The 17,740-nt window shown below is 37.0% G+C and overlaps 3 protein-coding genes across 4 annotated transcripts; 2 read left to right on the forward strand and 1 right to left on the reverse strand.

The window, feature by feature from the left end:
• The first annotated feature begins 1,240 nt into the window (after positions 1 to 1,240).
• LOC114717453 (beta-carotene isomerase D27, chloroplastic-like) lies at positions 1,241 to 5,361 on the forward strand. The gene is made up of 7 exons (XM_028902591.1): positions 1,241 to 1,457; positions 1,551 to 1,690; positions 1,860 to 1,952; positions 2,814 to 2,875; positions 3,157 to 3,263; positions 4,435 to 4,527; positions 4,807 to 5,361. The coding sequence occupies exons 1-7, from the start codon at positions 1,241 to 1,243 to the stop codon at positions 4,845 to 4,847; spliced, it is 753 nt and encodes a 250-aa protein (XP_028758424.1). The 3' UTR covers positions 4,848 to 5,361.
• A 1,498-nt stretch (positions 5,362 to 6,859) lies between these two features.
• On the forward strand, positions 6,860 to 9,739 carry LOC114717444 (2-methyl-6-phytyl-1,4-hydroquinone methyltransferase, chloroplastic). The gene is made up of 4 exons (XM_028902575.1): positions 6,860 to 7,028; positions 7,165 to 7,732; positions 7,881 to 8,187; positions 9,302 to 9,739. The coding sequence occupies exons 2-4, from the start codon at positions 7,173 to 7,175 to the stop codon at positions 9,455 to 9,457; spliced, it is 1,023 nt and encodes a 340-aa protein (XP_028758408.1). The 5' UTR covers positions 6,860 to 7,028; positions 7,165 to 7,172; the 3' UTR covers positions 9,458 to 9,739.
• Positions 9,740 to 10,373: 634 nt separating this feature from the next.
• On the reverse strand, positions 10,374 to 16,598 carry LOC114717449 (peptidyl-prolyl cis-trans isomerase CYP63). Of its 2 annotated transcripts, XM_028902584.1 has the most exons (14): positions 16,522 to 16,598; positions 15,558 to 15,655; positions 15,410 to 15,464; positions 14,498 to 14,586; positions 13,641 to 13,665; positions 13,516 to 13,554; positions 13,219 to 13,336; positions 12,779 to 12,939; positions 12,284 to 12,626; positions 12,054 to 12,181; positions 11,733 to 11,931; positions 11,317 to 11,601; positions 11,159 to 11,239; positions 10,374 to 11,015 (listed from the first exon to the last, which is right to left on the reverse strand). In XM_028902584.1, exons 2-14 carry the CDS (start codon positions 15,633 to 15,635, stop codon positions 10,649 to 10,651), a joined length of 1,968 nt encoding a protein of 655 aa, XP_028758417.1. In that variant the 5' UTR covers positions 15,636 to 15,655; positions 16,522 to 16,598; the 3' UTR covers positions 10,374 to 10,648. The 2 variants fall into 2 exon arrangements, with proteins under 2 accessions (XP_028758417.1, XP_028758418.1); XM_028902585.1 differs by lacking the exons at positions 10,374 to 11,015; positions 11,159 to 11,239 and having other exon boundaries at positions 11,437 to 11,601; positions 11,833 to 11,931.
• Positions 16,599 to 17,740: the final 1,142 nt, after the last annotated feature.

The raw sequence follows: 17,740 nt of genomic DNA on the forward strand, positions 1-17,740 counted from the left end.
ATTGACCTAGTTTGAGTTAAGATTTATTTTTTTTAAAAAGAAGAGGAATTTTATATGGCCAAATTTTAAAGTCCTAGTTTGTCCTATTTAAGAAAGATACTTAACTTTTTTCTCTCTCAATCTTACTCCTCTTTAATTAATTGCAATAAATTGTTAGCTTGAATTTTTGTTTTTTTTTGTTTTGGTTAGCTTGAATTTAATTCATTAATCATATTTTATTGTGATTATTAGTTTTAAAGAAGGCAAAATTAAAGAATTACATCTTTTTTTAATAAGTTTAAGGATAACAATAAGTCAATAACCCCATGTTATTTAGATGCGCCTTAATAGTAATCATCATCATCATTTTTAAGTGAATATGTTGAATGATAGAGTACTCCTCCGATCCTTAATATAAGACCTATTTAACTAATTTGATTAGATTAAGAAAGTTAGGTAAGTTAATTAATTATATAAAACGTGACACGTTTTTCCTAAAATACCATAATTATTTTTCTTAATACCTCCTCTTCCTCTCCTATTTGATTATAGTTGAGGAGTATCTGTACGGGTAATTTAGAGAAAATTGATAAATATGAAAAATAGATCTTATATTTAGAACCAAAACCAACTCAATAATTGGGTTTTATATTAAAGACCGGAGGAGTATTTAAGTTTATTTTCTTATTATTAAATAATTGACGTATATGTTATAATATTATATGTTTTTTTTTATTACGCAAATTTATCTCTTTATATTGTTGAGTATTAAATATGAGTATTTCTTTCAAACATTAGTTTGTTACATTATACATTAATTTGTCTTGTTACAGCTGGTCAGTTGGCATAGTATTATGTCTATTTCATTATCGCATCACCAGCTCGACTATGGTTCGATTGAATCATTAAAATTGTAAGCTAGTAACATTTTCTGTTCGACATCTCGTTGGGTTTTCAAACATTTTCGAACTTCATTACACAAACGAGATGTATAATTTACTCAATAATTAAAAATAAATGAAACAATAAAGTACACATTTTGGAGCACCATATAAGAACAAGAGAGCATCTAAACATCCGAACAGGCTACCACTACAGAATCTATTACACGACCCCATTGCTATATATTCTTTCCATGCACTCCTTTGTTCCAACACACACACATACCACCCCGTCATTTCATCCCCTGTTAAACTCTCTCTCTCCCCCCCCTCCCCCACCTCTCTCTCTCACACACGCAGAGCAATTGTTAAACGCAGAAATGGAAGCCAAAATTCTGACAGTGAGCAGAAATCCAGCAGTGACTGCAGCATACCGGAAGTTGAAACATAAACCAAGATATCCCTGTGTGGTTGGAGTGGTGACAAGGCCTGCGGATGGCATTAAAGAAGAAACAAGACAAACCAATGTCTACAAAGACAACTGGTTTGATCGCTTGGCTCTACATCATCTTTCTAAGAACGTTCAAAAGGCATCAGGTTCACCGTCTTCCATCCTTTTGTATGCAACACATAAGTTTCATGAATTTGGTTTTTTCCTCCTCATTCATCACTTACCTTAATCCTACGCAGGACTCTATAACAGCAAGAGTGGATATGACAGCTTGGTTGAGGCAGCCACTGTGGTTTCTCAGAAATTCAATCCTTCCCAGCAACGTGAAATTGTCATTCAAGCTCTCGACAGAAGCTTCCCAAGGCCCATACTTTCCTTTGTGAGTTCATCACCATTCTGGTCATCTTCCTGCTATGTCGATTCTCACAGATATTAGCATTGGACTAAAATGAAATATAGTGCAGGCATGTTTCTTTTTTATTTTATTCTTTCTGGGGAAAAAAGACTCTGATTGTCTTTAATGAATATGTTGTTATAAACGATTGCAGATAAGGACAGTGCTGCCGCGATCTAGATTGGCAAGGGAATATTTTGCCGCCTTCACTACTTTGTTTTTTGCTTGGTTAGTCGGGCACTGCGAGGTAAACATCTGATACGATAGCGTCGATGTTAGTTGGAATTACTCTGATGTCATAATGGAGTTAGAATCTGAATCATAATTATTAGAACCCCCTCAAGGGAACCCATAGGCAGAGCAACATGGTACACTCCGCCTTCCACTTGTGATAAGACTGGAATTTTATTGGTGATAAGTCTGTTCAAAAATATTGAAGTAAATCATTTTGGAAGCTGATTAAGATACTGGAAATTGCCGTTCTAACTAAGCAATCCGAAGCAGAAGTGTGTGTGTGTATGCCTGATACTAAGAAACCTTGAAAGCAACCCTCTTACTGTAGAAGCTGGGCTACAAAGTTTCTAATGCAACAAAAAATTTACAAATAGATTCTTGCATGGCAGCAGAGTAGTAATGAAAAGCTGGACGATAGGGAAGGAAGTCAACTCAGAAGAGCTGAAAAGAACTAGGCAATTATCTCCATTCACTGTTGGGAGTCCACTAATTAGTCTCCACAAGAACCGTGTAATTTCATTCATACATCTTGCCCCACTTGAGTTTTATTAACACATATGACACGTCAATAGATCATTCAAATGGATATGAAGAATAATATATGTGTAGTATGTCATCAACCTTCACAATAACCAACAGAACAGTAAGAGACAAACGTGGTTGAGCATAAGGATTTGCAGACTAACTAAGGAAGCGGAAGTAGTGAAATCAACTCCATATCATGCAAACACACACAACCATATAACACAATTGACTTTTGGCCAAAAATATATATATAACTTAATTGACTTGTGTATGCAACTATTTTATTTTAATATCCAACCTATGATATTGTTAAAGAATTAACCTCATTATTATTTTCACTATGAACAAGGTGAGGGAATCGGAGGTCAACGGGATAAGAGAGAAAAATGTTGTCCACATAAAAAAGTGCAGGTAACTTGACCTTTTCTCTTATATTTTAACTTCAAGTATATAACACATGATGGTCCCCAATTCACCAACCTAAGATACGTTCTGGCCTCAAACAATTTGCTTCAATGATGATGCAGCTCCAATATTGCGTTCTCTATTCCCATCATGACTATCATGATCACCATCAACATTATTGTCAAAACTAAAATGATGATTATTATTCCCATCGCCCTCATCATTTCACCTAAGCAACCTAACAATCTTCTCTCTTTTCAAATTTGTTTTAATAACAATATGTACAGGTTTTTGGAACAGACAAATTGTGTTGGGATGTGCGTGAATCTCTGCAAAATGCCATCTCAGTCATTTATAAAGGACTCCTTGGGTATGCCAGTCAACATGGTTCCAAGTGAGTATTAGCATTCAGCAACTCCTTGCATTCGCATGAGCACATTCTATTATTTCACATGGTCTTGCTTGGAAAGTCTCTGTTTAACTTCTCTGTCATGAACTTCTTTTAGCAAGAAATGGAGAAAAGTAAACAGCTTGATCCATTATGTGTTTGTTTCTCGTATTAGCAAAATGTCAATACGTTATAACCATTAAAAAAAGTCACCTATGTTACACCAAAACTAAAACTAAGGAGGAAAGGTTGATCCTGCTACAAAATTTATTCTAAGGTTTCCTTTTATGGTAACTCCCACTAAAAATATAAATAAAAGAAACATCTTTCATACTTAGGAGTACCATAGCATCCGCTAGATTGTGGGAGCCACCCTCATCATTTCGATGGAGGGTTCCACTCATATGCCACGAGGGATACAGAGTTGGGATGAGTCAGTTGAGGAAACCTACATACATTGCATGCATTTGATCAAGAAATTGACAACTCTAGTATAGCCGTAAACATCTTCAATGTGATAAATGGTACCATGCACCTTTTTTTTTTTTTTGACATCTGGTGTCTTGGCTCTAATGATTCTTTCATAGTATTCCTATCAGTTGCGTTCATCAAAAGCATTAAAATTGCATCCTATTCATAATGACATAATTGACAATAGAGCACCAGTCATTCTTCTTTCTCAAAAACCTTCCCCCTCTAATAACTTGCTGAAAAGTAGAGGACCTCTGATAATACTCCTCCGATTCTTAATATAAAACCCATTTAAATAATTTGATTAGATTAAGGAAGTTAGGTAAGTTAGTTAATTATAAGAAAAGTGACATATTTTTCCTAAAACACTATAATCATCTTTTTTAATACCCATTCTCCCTCTTCTACTTGATTATGGTTGAGGGAGTATTTATAAGGGTAATTGAGAGAAAATTGATAAATATGAGAAATGGATCTTATATTTAGGATCAAAACCAATTGAGAGAAAATTGATAAATATGAGAAATGGGTCTTATATTTAGGACCAAAACCAACTCAAGAATTGGGCCCTATATTAAGGACCGGAGGAGTAGCAGAATAGTAAGGTGAATTGCTGTGAGTGGATGATTAAATGAATGCCACTAGTTTAATAAATCTGAAGGGCCTATAATCAGTCTGAACTTTATCTGCATCTCTTAAATTGCAGATTTTGATGACATGAGTTGTGAGATGATATTTGGCGAGGATCCTCCAGCATCAACAGATGATCCAGCACTAAAGCAACCATGCTATAAACTATGTAATAACTTTATTATGACCATTTTATGTTGATTTACACTTTCTGACAGGAAAAATTGAAGCCTAGCAATCAGGCAAACTATGTAAGATGAACAAGAAAAAGGCTCTAGGATTATTATGCCTGACTAGAAACATACTATTTGAAAACCAAAGCCGCTTGTCATTTTGCTCTGCAGAAGCGACAATGGGCAAGATAAGTTTAAGAAATTAAGAGCAAAGTGTAAATCATGGCAGACGGTTGAACCTAACTCATGTCCTATGTTCTTCTTATATCATGCAGGCTCGGTAAAGAAGAAACATGGGATGAACTGCCTCAATTAATGGCGATGGTATGGAATGAGTAGCTCGTGAATGGATCGACTTTGTTTCTAAACCTTAGACTCGCCAATTTATGCATACATGTCAGAAATTTGAGATGTTCAATATCCTCTAGCTGGGTTTCAATGTTAATCAGAAAGAACGATAAGTGGCAACTGCTATCATCCACAAGAAAGAAGCACGGGATACTATTTCTCAAAATCCATAGACTGGCAAACCGCTCAAACTTAAAACTCAGTTTGGGAAACTTTTCCACTCAGACATAGGTTCGGTGGTTTATCAGTGTTTGGTACATGGAAAGACTTGTTTCCAGACTTTCGAAAAACTAGTTGTAAGATGCAAGAGCACGATAAATATGAAAAATTTAAATTTCGAGTTTTTTCTCCACCATGCGGTGGAGGTTGGATTGAGTCCGTGAAGGACATCATCAGTGTCCTTTATCTATAATTGCAAAACCAAATAGTTTTCCCTTTATAAGAAGTATTTTTTGACTCGAAAATTGTTGTAGGCTTTTAGGTCAGCAATGATAGAACAGGAGTGTCTCCCACCTTCTGTGTGGTACCAAAGCTAAGACTCGTCGGCCATCATTACTATCTCATCAAGAGAATAGTTAAGTGCTCCGCCCCACTTCGTCCCAATAAAGTTCACTTCAAAGTGGAGTTGCTTCATGATAATTATTTGAAAATCCTTTTGGAGTCATTAGAATATGTAAAAGCAGAGCAAGTGGACAAAAGTATATTTATTTATATGATAGTCAATGAGCCTTTTACCAAAACTCCTCCATGTATCGTTATAGCACATGAAAGGGGACTAAAAAATTGTTTCAGCCAAGCAACAGCAAACAGGGTGCTCTTTCCACAGCAACATTACTGGCCATGTACTGAAAAATCCTATCTCTCCACTCCTACGCCAAACCAGAAGCGAGGGGGGGACTGATCATTTGGACAACGATATAATCAAAATATGGGGTAAAATAATAATAGATTAGAACACCTTGATAATGCATGTTAGTGCCTTGCATGCATCATGGTGATGTAATAGCCGTCCTTAATGAATTGCCCAATACGAAAATTTAAACAAATGGAAGGAGTTTAGAAAGAGGAAGCGTTTGAAACGAAATCACATTAACATAAAATGCTGATCAAGTGAGCTCAGACGCAGTCACCACTGGTCCATGGAGCTCGAAAAGCAAAACGACGAATGAGAACACGGGGGGAAAGGAAAGGTTCCAACTTACGGAAATACGACGTCGTTTGACAGCTCCGTTTCATCAGCCCAGCGAAACAAAAATGGTTCGGTCCCGAGAAATAACGCCACGTAACCCCCTTTCCGTGGTCCATGTCACTTGGATAAGAGCATTAATTGTCATTAATTTTTGCCGACTGTATTAATTCTCATTAATACTCCATTGAAATCAAACACATCTCAATCCACTTATCTTCCTAAGGGCGGCAAAAGATGAAGATGTGAGTTAATTACAATTACCATCGGTTAGAAAATGAGACATCGGCTTGGTTAAGCACCGTGAAGAAATTCGTTTCTGTATTTTATTTTTAATTTTAAAATTTAATTGAACAAAACCAATAGCCAACAGGTAATCCATTTTTAGAATAAAAATGGGTTTTTTTTATGAGAGTCTAAAAAAATATTTAAATTTTAAATCATTCTTATTTAGTATACTTTAATAGTAATCGATAATATTTAAAATGGAAATAACAATATATTTTTATCGTTATTTCTATTTAAAAATTTAAAAATATTTTTTGAAAATTTTTATTCAATCCCAAATATTTTCTTTTTAGAATTTTTTATCCAATCCCAAACTCGTATTTCTTTCTCCAAATTGATTAGAAAAGAGAAGAATTATAATTAGATTTTAAAGAAATATTTAAGTAAAGAGTGGGTAATGAAAAATTTTAAAGTAGCCTAAGAAATAACTCACTTATCATTCAAACTTTTTATAATTATTTTTTTTTTCCGACCTCTTGATAATTCCCCTTTAGAAAAATCTTGTGTCTGAACTCCGACGTGGCCAGCGGTGAGAATAGGAAATAGTATTCTTCGAGCTTTCCTTCTTCCGCTCTTCTACTGCCTCCCATGTTTGTGGTTTGTGTGTGACAGGGAAGGCTGAAGTTTGTGGTTTGCGGGGCTCTTTCGCGTTCCTTTCTAGACAAGCTAGTTCCGGTAAGCTCACTTTGCGGCTAAGCCTTTTTCAGTTTTTGGTACAATTATACCCTTATACGCTCTTCGTACGCTGTTTTACTGTCTGTGGACTCAACTTAGTTCAATTTTATTTTCATTGCTCTTCCTCTCTTGTCAGATTCATTCATGGCTTCAGTAATGCTTAGTGGAGCTGAAAATCTTGCGCTCTTAAGTAGCAGAAACCCTAATAAGTTAGGTTTTATAGGGTCGGATTGGCATGGGAAGAACTTCCCAAGAGTGGGTTTTGCTAGTTCTGCTAGAGTTCCCAATTACAGGACCATAGCACCCAAGTGTAGTCTCTCGGCTTCGAGGCCTAGCTCACAGCCGAGGTTCATACAACACAAGAAAGAGGCCTTTTGGTTCTATAGATTTCTGTCTATTGTATACGACCATATCATAAATCCTGGGCATTGGACTGAGGACATGAGGGATGAGGCACTTGAACCAGCTGATCTCAGTGATAGAAATATGATAGTCGTAGATGTTGGTGGTGGCACGGGTTTTACCACATTGGGAATAGTGAAACATGTGGATGCGAAGAATGTTACGATTCTGGACCAATCACCTCATCAGCTTGCTAAGGCCAAGCAGAAGGAACCACTGAAGGAATGCAAAATAATTGAAGGTGATGCTGAGGATCTTCCTTTTCGTACTGATTACGCTGACAGATACGTATCTGCAGGAAGGTACACTTTGCAACTTCTCCAGTTGATCTTCTTTGAATTCTATGTTTACATATTCTTACTGCATTGTAAATTATTGCATTTGCCCGCATGAGTTCTATAAAAATATGTTTTTCAGTGAGCATGCTTAAGATGTGCTTTCATTTCTCAGTATTGAGTACTGGCCAGATCCACAACGAGGCATCAGGGAAGCATACAGGGTTTTGAAACTTGGAGGCAAAGCATGTATAATTGGACCAGTTTATCCTACGTTTTGGTTGTCACGCTTCTTTGCTGATGTTTGGATGCTTTTCCCTAAGGAGGAAGAGTACATTGAGTGGTTTGAAAAAGCAGGATTCAAGGATGTCCAACTGAAGCGGATTGGCCCAAAATGGTATCGCGGGGTTCGTCGTCATGGCTTAATCATGGGTTGTTCTGTCACTGGTGTTAAACCTGCATCTGGAGATTCTCCTTTGCAGGTAATTGTCATCTCAACTTCTCCATTCATGTTTATGTTTTCTTTGGGGTTTTGCTTGCAATTTCATTTTACGTAGAATCAAAGGAATTTTCTCTGTGCCTCTCTCTCTACCCACACATACATATTCACTCACAAATATTCTGTAAGGGCATCTGATCATTAGAGTTTATGTGTTGAACGTTATGAGATCAAATCACAAATTTTTGGAATCTTCTCTATTAAGCTGTAATAGTAAGCAAATTGTCATGACGATGAAGTTGAAAGTAGCTGTGGGCAAACTAATGAGATTATGATAATGTGGAAAGGTCGTAACATAAAGAATTAACCATTGATAAGTGTGGATGAAAAAAGGGAAAAAGCGGAATTTTATATCCCTTGTCTGAGGTACTGATGTAGTTGTTTCTACTAGAACTTCTGATTTAACTTCCACAGATTGTTAACTTTGATTCTGATCTCTACTTAGAAAGTGTGTGATATCCATTTTTAATGGCTTCAAGCTTCATTATACGGATACAGCTAATGTCTACAAACTATTTGCACATAATCGGACACTTTCACGAGGCTATTTCTATTGAATGTTACCTGTGGGCTTTCTGAACGAGTGCCTTTTATTTAGTTCTTTGGCATAGACTCTGGATCTCCAAGCAAGCACTCAAATTTTTTCGCCCTTATTTACCCTCCAAGGGCTGTGTCCTTTAACTAATATGCGTGACATTCGCAAATATTTAATTCCCAATGTTCATAAATAGCAAAGTGATACTAAGTTTAAATATGTTTCCATCAAAAGTCGTGTCTGGACTGCTGCGAAAATAATAGAATTTTTGTTTGAGAGCGAAATGTGTCTACTGAATGGTACTGATGATGATATTTACAATACGCAAGGCTTTATTGAAATAGGTAATTGTCAAAAAATATTAACAAAACATCAGTGTTATACTTGAGATGCTAGCTATGCCTTAATTTATTTTCTCATTATAGATTCAAATTTGTCAATGACTAGTGAAATTTGCTGATTGACCGTAGTTTCCTCTGTCAATGTGCACCCCACTTTTTTGCTTGTTTTCTTTTTATTTTGTAAAGATGCATTGAGATTAAGTTTTGCAATTTTGATGCAGCTTGGTCCAAAGGAAGAAGATGTCAAAAAGCCTGTAAATCCTTTTGTCTTCTTGATGCGGTTGATTTTGGGTGCCATGGCTGCTACATGGTTTGTATTGGTTCCTGTTTACATGTGGCTCAAAGATCAAATTGTTCCCAAAGGTCAGCCAATCTGAGACCTTGTTAGCCGAGGAACCTTGTTATATTTTCGGTGATTTTGTTCACCTTTTCGTCAAGCTAAGATGACATCTGCAGCCGAGAAACATTTTATCATACCTCACTGGTATGGTCAATTTACTGTCACATATTAGTCTCGACTAGTTAAGCTTCGATGTTGCTGCATGCCTTTGCAAGCCATGTTTTATGAGGATCAAATTGCACTCAACAGGGATTACAAATCGTGGAGTGATTGAGTAACCGGTGAACACAATAAATTGATCTTGAATATTTCTTCGAAACTGTTTTTTCGTCTCCAATGTTTTGTATTTTTTACGTCTCACTTCGATAAGAGGGAAGAAATCAACTATTTCAAACCTTTTTTTTTGTTTTTAATACCATTCAAACCATATTTGAGTGGAGATCATGATATAGACTCGCCCAGTCGTTTGAATACGTATATCCCGACCATATGTCTCTTGCTCAAATTCTGTTGTGCGATGCCTTTTGATTTTATTGTGAAAAACAAGACACTTGAAAATAAAGCTCGCCTGGGATAATGAGTAAAATATGTAAGCTACATGTTGGGGACAAAAAAATGCAAGCACTGTCGCGGAGGAAAGACGCTTCGAATAAATACTCAGGGAGTCCACAAGACAAAGCCCATCGCTCTATTAGTCTATTACAAACTTGAGAGCCCGTAAAAACAAGTCATTCATAAATTCTAAACGGCAGGGTTTAACATTTTTATATTTTATATTGATTCTTTTGGACGCCATTCGCAAATTGGTAACAAGTTAGGCAGCAGTCAGAACCTTACACATCAGGCCTACGGTCGGGGGGGGGGGGGGGAAATGGAAGCCAACCTCAAGTTCCGCTGCCACCCCTTTCCTGAGCCGTGAGCTGCGTGTGATGGGATGGTTAAGATATGAGCAATATCACAATGCTCCATGATTTTGAGATAGCTATAAACTTAAACTTGCTTCTTGACTTCAAAATCGACATGACAAAGTTAAAATACATTACCTAATGAGCAACTTGGAAGCCGAATTGTTCAATATACAACAAAACGTTACGATGAAAAACAGAAACTCAGCCTATTCCATCCCCATCATAGTTGGCGATGTAGAGCAACAGCTTAGATGGAGAAGCCTATCATCACGAAAATCCAACGACCACCGATGATTTCAGCATGAAAATGCCATATCATCCTACCTTGCCCCGGAATCAGGACTGGCCTCTCCATAGGAAACTAATCCCTTCTGTCCAGATGACGAACTAGATCTAGACCTGCTTGGGGACACAGAAGTCCTTTTATCATGACGCCTGGGTGGGGTGGCATCGGGGGATCTAGAGGGAAACAGATGATCCCTGGAATTGGACCTGGCCCTTCCTCTGTCTGGGGAGTGCCGAACACTTCGAGGGCCAAGTCGGGATTTCAATCCATCACTTATTGGAGGTCGCCTGCCGTCTGGACTGGGGCTACGTACTGGACTCTGGCTACGACCACGGTCCCTAAAACGGCCACGCACTGGACTGCGAGAGATGCTTCTACTCCGGCTTCTTCTGCTCTGATATCTATCAAAACGAATAAAAAAAAATGTTGAGTTATATATCATTAAAATGCTTACTTTATCCATGGAGGGATAATACAAATATTATCACAAGAGAAAAATGACCATGGAGGGATAATACAAATATTATCACAAGATAAAGATGACCTTGGACGGCTCCTGCGCATTGGAGGGCTCCCATAGCGTCTCTGTGGTGAACGCTCAGAGTAGTTTCTGTAGCTTGTACGCCTTCAACAAAATATAACAAATCAAAATAACCCAACGCCTTTCTATCAGTCCAGTCTAGCAAAATGCAATGGGCATACCTGTCGAAGTTCCTTCTTATATTTCTATCACCACCACGATAGGAATGGGATGACCGATCTGGAGATGGAGTACGATATCTGCGTGCAAAGGCATAGCGCTCAGTGAAGCCTCGTCCTTTTCTAATACGCTTCGGTTCACCATTTGGTGAAGGGCTTTTTGACAAGCCCCGACTATGTTTGTAGGCAGCAGGTTGGCGGGGACTGGTCAACAAAGCGCCTCCTTGGTTTTGCTCAACTAACTTCCTAGTGGGACTCATAGCATCACTTCTTCTAGGACTTGTGACTCTGATACAAATAAGATGTTCACAAAACCTCAATCAGATGCGCATTCCAATCCAAAGATGTACTAGACATTAAGAAAAATTAATGCCAAAGGTGATCATTAATTAGAAGACAAGGAAGCCAAGAAGTGAAACCTATTGTCATTAGAATCATCCTGCTTAGCAGATTTACTGAATTTGGCTTCAGTATCATGCCCATTATTCAGAAACTCAGAATTTTCTGGAGACAATTCACCTTCTTCATGTGATTGCTTGTCCTCAGATCTTCTCACCTTGGAGTCTTCCCCTTGATTTGGAGCAGTTCTAACTAAAGGAGAGCTGGGAGATTGCTTTCCTGTTTTTGTAGCGTGATCAGTTATTAGTTTTAGGCAGCATTCGTAATATAACATGTTAAGTTCACATTATTTTGTGGGAGAGATGGAGGATACATAGCAAAATTGAAAAAAGATAGTATACCTAAATTTCTTTTTTGTTTGTTGTCAGTTTTACGACCAGACACACGGCGATGAGCTCTCTCATCATCAGAACTACTGACACTACCACTAGTACTATCACTTTCGGTATCACTTGAATCTTCTGAGCTCCTGAACCAAGGAAATCAATTTAACAAAGGATGAGATCAGGCAGGTGCTTGATGTGTAAAACTAAAACAGAAAGGCCATGCTGCAGTTTAATTATATCCATACCATCGGGACTTGCGTCTTGATCGTCTATTATGCCGGCTTCTCTTTTGCTTTTGTCCTTTTCTTCTCTTCTTCCCCTGCTTGTGCCTAGATCTTTTCAGAGGTTTCCTCTTCCTATGTTTACCATAGCTAGAGGAACTTGAATCAGAAAGCGATGATTCTGACCCTGAATCTGAATCAGAGTCTGAAGAAACAGAGTCACTATCACTATGTGAGCTGTATGAATCAGATGTTGAGTGTCTGCTCCTCTTCCTCAAATCCTTGGAAGATGTTTTCCTTTTTCCTTTTGATTTTTTGTCAGAACTATCATCAGAAGTTGAGGATTCCCCAGACTTTCTCTTCTTACCTAAAATAAGAGATAGTTGCCCATTTGGTAAAGAAAAATATAAAATGCAGAATAACCAAGCTGAGGAGAGGCTTACTAGGCCACGGGAAAAAAAAAAAAAAAAGAATTGAAGAGAGGCATATTCATAAACGGTTTTCCTTATCACCACGCACCTTTCTCTTTCCCAATTTTTGGCTGAATTTTCACTTCACTCGTTTCACCACAATCAACTATTTTAACCGGCTGGACAGGTTTCCCATCTGGTGTCCCCACCAGTTCAATTTTCTTCAGAAGATCTAATCCACCGACAACTTTTCCAAAAACCACATGTTTCCTGCAATGTCACATGAAAGAAAAAAAATTAAAATTATTAACAATTCTAATCTTTAACAAAGCAAAGATCAGCAATCTAATCTCATCAGCTTGAGGGCAGCAAATACAAGAGGTCGAAGAGAACTTTGTTGAGAAAATTTCAAAAACAACAAAAGAAAACAGCTTAATTTCAAAATTTAGGTCAGAGACCCTAACAAGGGCCAGAGGTTTTACAATGAGAACAGTGTACATGATGTTTGAAAAATCAAACTTTGAAACAAATCATGCAAAGGTTATATACCCATCAAGATGTGGTTGGCGCTTGAAGGTAATAAAGAATTGGGAACCATTTGTGTTTGGACCACCATTAGCCATAGATAGAAGACCAGGTCCGTCATGCTTTAATATGAAATTTTCATCTGCAATGAGGAGGGAATGTGTACTTTTATATGATTAATCATGAAAGCACTTCAACAGCATAAGGTTTTATATAAAGCTATTTGATCTTCAGAAAAGTGAAAGTTCAAAGAACTTAAATAAAAGACTAGAGAATAGAATCATAGGATATGAATCCTCCTCCAATGGAAACTAAAATTACCAGCGAACTTTCCTCCATATATACTTTCTCCACCAGTACCTGTAAACAAGTCAAAGGTTGTTAATTATGATTCTTCAAAACAGATATGGCAGTCAATAGGGAGTCTGCATTTGCCAAAAGCGTACCATTGCCCCTTGAAAAGTCACCACCCTGTTAGGAAATTGGGACAAAAAGTGATGAATAAGCAAGTATTAGGAAATAAAAAGTAGCAGAACACTTGTAGAATAAGGACAGAAGGGCTTCAAAACTCAAAGTTAAGTTGACACCCTACTTTACAACTTTACTAACGTGTAATTTGTGAGTTAAGTGATGCACGCATGAGTCATTATTTTAGTTAGGGAGTTATAGTCGTTGGAGGGGCAGCAGCTATAAAAGGAAGCGTATGGAAAGGATTGTAAGGTGTATCTTCAGTTAATGAAAATCGACTTCAGTCATCTGCGTGCGTGCGTGTGTGTGTGTTCTCTTTCCTGATCTGTTTCTCTTCTCTTCTCTCCCTCCTCTCTTCTGAACACTATACATCAGTTACCAACACAGATTATCAGTTCTACCAGCTAACAACCAGTATAGCCACAGGCTTCTCATGCAAGATGACAAGTTTTCCATGACATAATTAGCTTATGACAATCAAAAATAAATAATCATGTCCAGCGACTGAGCCAATCTCTCAGACACCCACAGGAATCCTAGGATTGTAAGGTAAGTTCCTCAGACAATGATTACCCAACTAGCAAAAATAAAAATGTAGGGAAGTACAGCAACTGTTACCGTTTATTTTATGTTAGAGGATGAATTCGCGTCATAAAAGTCAACTTTTAACTGTTACATTGTCTAACAATTCTGGCTTACTTATGACAAGCAGATACTTGTAGATAAATTTACGCCAATTCTATATCTCCTAAGCAATTTGATGGAAAACAGCTGACTCAAGCCTTTCAAAAGATCTCTAAATGAAAGTGCAACAGAAAGGTGTAGGGAAGCTTACTTGGGCCATGAATCCTTTAATTATACGATGAAAACAAGTTCCTCTATAATGCAAAGGCTTTCCAGTTGATTTTCCAATGCCCTTCTCACCTTCAGATAAAAGACAGTTAGTCATGGTAATGGCATCCTAGAATTTAAACAACAAATTGATGTCAGAGCTTATCATCTCCCCAGAAGCCACCATTCCTAGTGTAGTAAACCTGTAATCCTTGATTATTAACCAAATAAACAGTATTTCATAAATCCAGTATACTATAATTTGCAATTTGTACCCATACGCCACATTTGCGCAGAGCAACCATATGCTAATTAGAATTTACCATGCCATGCATACAAATTAGGAAATCTTAAAGTCAATAAAAGCCTAAAGCTTTAGAAGAACATTGTCATGTCAAGATATCTTGCTTCAAAATTCAGCAGCCCAAAAATTTCTTCAGATAAAGCCCAAAGGGTCCAACATTAGATCTTTAGAATTTGTGTTGACCCATGCAATTAGAGAGAGAGAAACAAAAGCATAGCGGATAGAAGATATCATTTCATTTCTTTGAAAACGGAGGACTATCTCACACACCATTTATTAGCAAATTATAGTTTTTGACTAATATAAATTATCAAAGCAAGAGCATCTCCACCCCTGTCCCCGCCATGGGGGGGATGTGCTTTCATGTTAGCAAAATTCCAAACGGAAAACAAATAGAATGTGAAGGATAATAGTTGGGTAGGTCTGGGGATTTGATCAGGAAGTAGATGATCTTCTAACCCCATCCAAAATGGTCTACCTTGCAAAGGGCCTCCTAGGCTAAGAAGATGTTCCCACATTTGACGTTAATCAAAGGACAAGCTACCCAAGCAATAATCCAAATAAAGGATTATAACAGTAACAGACAATTACTTGTGAACAATCAAAAGATACCTGTGCAGAGTGCCCGAAAATTTTCAGCTGTCTTAGGAACAGTACTGGCAAAAAGCTGCGCCATTACAAGAGGGACATTTCCATCAATCTGAGAAATTAGGGGAAATTTCAAATATGCAGAAGAGTATGGCTCTGCTTTCCTCATTACCTCAATAACAATTCTTTCCACAGGATCCCCATCAATCGAGATGTCTAGAAACACAAGAGGGTTCTTTTTCTTACTCATATCTCCTAGCTCAAAGGATGCTTCAGAAGGATTTAGGAGAAGAAATAATCAAGAATCAGCACCAACATTTTATAAGCATAAAAGCCTATTATAAAAAGCATCCATGTTTGTGATACAGTTAAAACAGAAGGCTATTGTGAGTCAGAGGCATCAAAATTCTTATATCAACCTACAAGCGTTTGAATTCTTACTTTTGGAGCATGTTTGAATTGCACATTTAAAAACTACAGTCTCTTTCTCCTTGGCAATAAAGAATCATGCAGCCCTCATCCCTACCAAGTTCCCAATAACCATGTTGTTTTGCATTTCAATCACATTTAACAATTTTGATCATTGGATGAAATTAAAATTGAGTTGCTCTAAGGCCCTGGCAAAGAAAGTCGGATAATATCGTTCCTCTCAAAAATGGAAAAGAACTTCCTAAGATATGAAAATACAAGGAGTTGGCAGAGCCTCTTGAGATTATAAAGCTGCAAAACCCTAAACCCTAAGAATCCAACCAAACAGCATTTCAATTCCATGAAACTCCAGAATTTTATTTCCTTACAAATTTAAGTTAGAGATAATGTTTGAATATAACCCACAAAGACGCAAACCGTAATATTCATTCAAAGCAACATTTGTGCTACAGAAGGAGGAGCTGGTTATGTTCCCCACCCCCAACCCCACCCACCCAACCATCCATCAGTAAATACTGCAGAGAACTATAACAGAAAATTTCGAAGGTGAAAAACCATGAGAGGAGGTCGTTGCATCAGGCAAGGAGGATATGATTCGAAAAGAAATCACACTTCACAAGCTTATTGCAGGCGTGCTCGATAGAGAGAAATGAGAGGCGACAGGCATTATATGGATCAGCGAGAAAAATAGAGAGAAGTATACTCACTGTGGCTAGAGGGAGCAGCCACTGCTCAGTGCTCAGTGCTCAGGAAAATTGCTGGCCTACGCCGGAGAGGAAAGATGTTCTCAGAAGTGAGGAGCGAAGAAGATGAGCGGTTCTTGGGTTGGGAAAGCCATGGCCTAGCCGACCTATCGCTCGGTCCAGCCCAAAGAACCATGAGCCGGCCCAGCTCAGTTTATCGTGCCAGAAACAATTCTTCTCCTTCTTCCTCTTCTTTTCCTTCCTCTTCTTTTTTCGTCACGAGGCTAAACAATTCCTCACATTTTGGCTGCCGCATCGAAGGGGTTTCGGGGATATTGCGGTTTATCCACGAGTTTGCCAAATACATTTATTTTACTCCTCGATACTTTAATACAGGATCTAATTGTTAAACTGATTTTGGTTCTAAATATAAAATATATTTGTCATATTTATCAATTTTTTCTAAATTATCTCTATGGATACATACTCTTTCAACTATAATTAATTAGAAAAGGAAGAGAAGATATTAAGGAAGATGATTATAATGTTTTAGAAAAAACATGTCATATTTCTTATAATTAACTAACTTGCCTAACTTCCTTAATCTAATCAAATTAATTAAATAGGTCTTATATTAAGGACCAGAAGAATATTAAATATGAGGATTTGGATACATCTTATGAATAAGAAGATTTATGATAAATTTAAATATACATTGATGTTAATAACATATTACCTTTGATTCTAATTATAAGATTATTTATAGACTACAAATGAGGTCTTATAATTAAAATCGGAGGTAATATCCATCTATATATAACATACCAATTCTATCAAACCATACTATTTATAGTTACAATACTGCTCATTTCTTAGATTTTATGTGATATATGTGTCGCATTTAATATTATTTATTTTTTTTTATTTTTTAGTATTATTTTTATTTGGAATTGATATTTTTCTTTAGTATGTAAATACTAATATAAGGATAAAGTTATAAGTAATGAATGTTAGCTCGAATTATACAAAAGAAATCAAGATTAACTGAATTACAGTTAACATTTATTTTCTTAAAAATTATTTAGTGATTGTGGATCATGGTAGAAATGATCATCCGTGCCAAAAGAAATTCGCATTTCAATACCATCACTTACTTTATTAATAACGTATTACAACAATACCAGGGAATAAAGCAATAAACCGTTGTTCTTATTTACCCGGACAGTTAATTCTCCCATAAGTT

This window comes from Neltuma alba, unplaced genomic scaffold, assembly GCF_004799145.2.
Source record: "Neltuma alba isolate B1F8T4 unplaced genomic scaffold, ASM479914v2 tig00011737_pilon, whole genome shotgun sequence".
NCBI classification, from domain to species: Eukaryota; Viridiplantae; Streptophyta; class Magnoliopsida; order Fabales; family Fabaceae; genus Neltuma; species Neltuma alba.